The sequence below is a fragment of the Atta colombica genome, unplaced genomic scaffold (assembly GCF_001594045.1).
Source record: "Atta colombica isolate Treedump-2 unplaced genomic scaffold, Acol1.0 scaffold97, whole genome shotgun sequence".
NCBI classification, from domain to species: domain Eukaryota; kingdom Metazoa; phylum Arthropoda; class Insecta; order Hymenoptera; family Formicidae; genus Atta; species Atta colombica.
In genome coordinates, this window is record NW_017259591.1 from 1,115,651 (window position 1) to 1,119,728 (window position 4,078).

General features: G+C 31.3%; 1 protein-coding gene across 1 annotated transcript in view; it reads left to right on the forward strand.

Annotated features, from left to right (window-relative positions):
* The window catches only part of LOC108693765 (zinc finger protein 830), a 1,664-nt gene extending 1,222 nt beyond the window's left edge, over positions 1-442 (forward strand). The window contains exons 3-4 of the mRNA XM_018202884.1: positions 64-233; positions 301-442. Coding sequence (XP_018058373.1) covers positions 64-233; positions 301-442 — 312 coding nt within the window. The remainder of the gene's footprint in view (positions 1-63; positions 234-300) is intronic.
* The last annotated feature ends 3,636 nt before the right edge of the window (positions 443-4,078 follow it).

Genomic DNA, 4,078 nt, shown 5'->3' on the forward strand with positions numbered 1-4,078 from the left:
GGATATTAAAATATAATTTAGAAAATTTATATCAAGTATTATATCAAGTATTATTGTTTTTAGGTTCGTAACGTTGAATACAAAGACCCCATTGAAGAAGAATGGGAGAAATTTCAAAAAGAAATTAAGGAAGAAACTGCGCAATCTGCACAAATTATAGCTGACGATCAGGAGGAAGCAACAACAGAAAGACAATTAGATGAAATTGAGGAACAAATTAGGCATTGGTCTAGGTAAGTATATATGAAGTATATGAAGTAAGGAAAAAAGATATTAATTATAAATTAATTTTCATAAAAGGGTAATGGATCTCGCAAAATGTATGGAACAAGTGCAGGGTACCGATAGAAAACAAGAAAATATTGATGATGATGTATCAAGTGGTGATGAAGCCGAGTTCGACGAGTTTCTCGATTGGCGAGCAAAGAATTCGTATAAATAAAAGATTTTATATATCTAACAATTTTGTAAATATTACTCTTTTTAATATTTGTATAAACTAATAAGTTTTTTCTTAATTAGTTTACATTTAATGCATCCCTTTCTTTGTTTATTGTAAATCAATTTTGCTATAATATATAAACAATAAACGTCAACAATAGTCGTATTTCTATATTTCAAAGAAACACTGGTGCGTTATATAAAGTCGATTCAAAGAATATTTAAATTCATAATTAAATTGTTTTTTTCATTTTATTTGAAAAAAAACAAGTTAAACTATTTTATCATAGTATTATCCTTTTAATTAAACTTTATAGCTAGAATTTTTATTTTTTACATCTTATATGTTCTAAATCCTGTTATCTTTGTCAAGTAACTACAATTAAGGAAAAAAATTAAATCTTTGTAACTTATACAGTGTATTAAGATTTTATTAAAATGAATTTGAAGAATCAGAATATAATTGAATTTTAGATACAATGGTATAGATTCATTGATCGTCGTAAGCTATATAATACGAAAAGTATGATATAAAGATTACAAGGTACGCTAAGCCGCTATAATAAAGTTAGTATAGGTAATTACGACGTAGATCACGTAATTTGACGATATTCATTTTCATTTTTGCACATACCAGACTTTACAAAATACTGAAAATCGGAGAAAGAGGGACTCGCGTATACTTTACCCGCACCCAATCTCATACCGTGTATCTTCTAAATATGTTACCAATGCTATCGCGCTTGACGCGCTTTCAAATTATCTCTGGTATCAATTTTTCGATGATACCTACAATGCAAGTGAAAGTTCCTTGGGATTCTGGTTACTCTAAAAACCGTCACTACGTAGACATCCTTAGAAACTATGATGTAATTATATAACATTGTAACATAGAATTTATTCATAGATTTACTCGTCACATAAACCAGAATTCACGCTCATCTAAGTGATCTACACGTCATCGATGCAATTATATATATATATATTTGCTTTTTGCTATTTTGGACGCGTATTATTGAAAATTGATATCCTATGATTAGATCACAATGTGTCGTGAGTACCGTTGACGATTTGCTACTCGAGCAACGGTAAGAGAGACAGACAGAAATAGTTCTATCTATCTCGTGGATAATAAATGCAAGCATAAAGTTTAAAGCTCTATATATATATATATATATATATATATATATATATATATATATATATATATGTATATATATATATAATATGACGAATTTTAGCAATCCGCAAAAGCTTAATAATTAGAGTATTATACCGCGTAGTCTCTCTTAAGAGCAAGCAGTTTTAGCGCTTAGATTAAATCTTACCACTGGTTACATGTAAGAAGAAATAACTTACTTCGCCTTATAAGACACAATATCGCGCGGCAATTAACAGTTTACAGTGTAAAGTAGAAATATGATTTTGAGTGACAATATTTATACTGACTTTGAAAAATACAAAAAAAAATTCATAAGATAAATTATAATAATTACAGTTACTTGTATTCTACTTGATGAAAAATTGTTTTTTTAGGATCGTTAAAAAGATACGATCCTGCTTACTCGTCGTCGAAGTGACCGTAGTTTGTATCAAATACATTTATTAGTTGTCATTGTTTCTCGTAAAATGGAGGTCGTTGACGGTAATTGTAATTTCGAGGCGTGGTAATCTCTGATCATCAGAGTACATACACGACATTTCGGACATTCGTGGGATACTAGAATGAAACTATTCGATATCAAAGAGATATCTTATTCTGAAAATCTCCAAGCTTTGCTTTTTTCTAATTAGAAACTAATTTTTTATCTTTTCTATGATAGCGTTTTTTTTAATCGCGACTAATAAATTGGTCGATAAATAATAATATTAACATTATTAGTTTGAAATTTTCTTTGCATCCGATCTTTCCTGTGAAATATTTTTTTGGGAACGGGCGATGATCCAAACACTTCCCCATATTTGAATCACGGCATCGTTCCTCCTTGTATTATTCATATCTATATTATCTATTTCTCATTACGATGTTAAGAAAATTTCGACCGTTCTAATCTACAGTCATCATTGCGATTAATTTGGTCGTTGAAAAGATCGTGACTGCTTTAGCAGTTGCGAATCCGTTGATTAATGATAGTAAAATGGTTTGGCACGCGATAATGCGCAATGCAAAACACTTGTTAGATACCACAAACTTGCTAGAATCTATTCTCCCGTTTACAAATTGTTGAATAATAATGCTTGGGAGTTGATGATTAAAATCAAAACTACCTGATTATATACTTTGAGACACGCTGTGTATAAAACGAAATTAGTTCTAACAAGAGATCGTAATTACATGTTATTCGTCTATCATATCGAATAAATCGATTTGTCAAATAAAGAAAATCATTTATGACATTACAAAATATCTACCACTAGAAAATGTCATTTTATTTTTGTTATCATCGATCTTCTGTCAAGATAAGAGTAGATTGTGCAAAAAATATTACTTAATTCCTTACTTGTTACAGTTATAGACTTACAAAAGTGAGCGAGCATTTTTGAGTGATAAAGAGTAGGCACTCTGCTTGTTCCGTTTTTGCTCCTTCTTTTCTAATCTTTTCTTCATTTCTTTCTTTAAGGGCGGAGAAAAAGATCTGTGCGCGAATTTGCTCGCGAAAATATACTCTTAATAAGTGATATCAGATTAAAGTATATCTTAGAATATCATATCCACGTCGTCGAAGCGTCAAAACTACCCTATAGATTATCCTGAAGCTTGAAAAATCTATCTAGATTTTGTGCAGATCATTTTGGGTGATCATTCGTATATAAATGTGCTTATTTTAATTCTCGTTAGATTTACTATATATAACTATTAGATTTATATTCTAAAAGAATAACGTCACGACACGAAATCGCGCAATCCTGGAACAGAAACCTTCCCCGAATTTCGTTTCTGGATTGTCCCGATTTCTCGACAGTGACGTCAGTCAACGATTCGAGTAATTAAAATCACCCAATCTTACGCGCTAGATTTCTTGTTTGCGAATATAATTAGATTTATGATTGCTATCTATTAGATACTGACTCACGTACATAAATCGCGCACGCATCCCTTATAGTGAGTCCAGCTGTGACGATGCCTCAGCTTCTCGCTGCGTTAAAAATAATATCAGTGATATAACAATGCTTTCTGTTTGATCCGCGCGCGGGTGCAAATCTATCGTTGGATAGTCATAGGATGCATGCCATGATAGTGACGAATTTAAACGCGGACGATGTCAGGTGCGGGGCGGTAATATTCTAAGCGAGTCGTTTTGCTTGACGCTCCTCATGAGAGCAATTATAAGCGACAGCAACTATAATAATGATAATAATAATAATAATAATAATAGTGACAGTAATAGTGACGATAACAATTAATAATCACGATAATGGCTGCGAGAATAATCGCAGTTACGTATTGCACACGGATCACAGAGTGGAGACAATTGCTAGGCGTTACAGAAGTAATCTACAGATAGTGCAGATAGTGCCAAGCTTTCATAATCGTGTATATACGCATTTATCAATATATTTTATAGATTCTCTCTCGCACGATTACATGTATGCGTGTAAATGTATATATTATATATATATATATATATATATATAT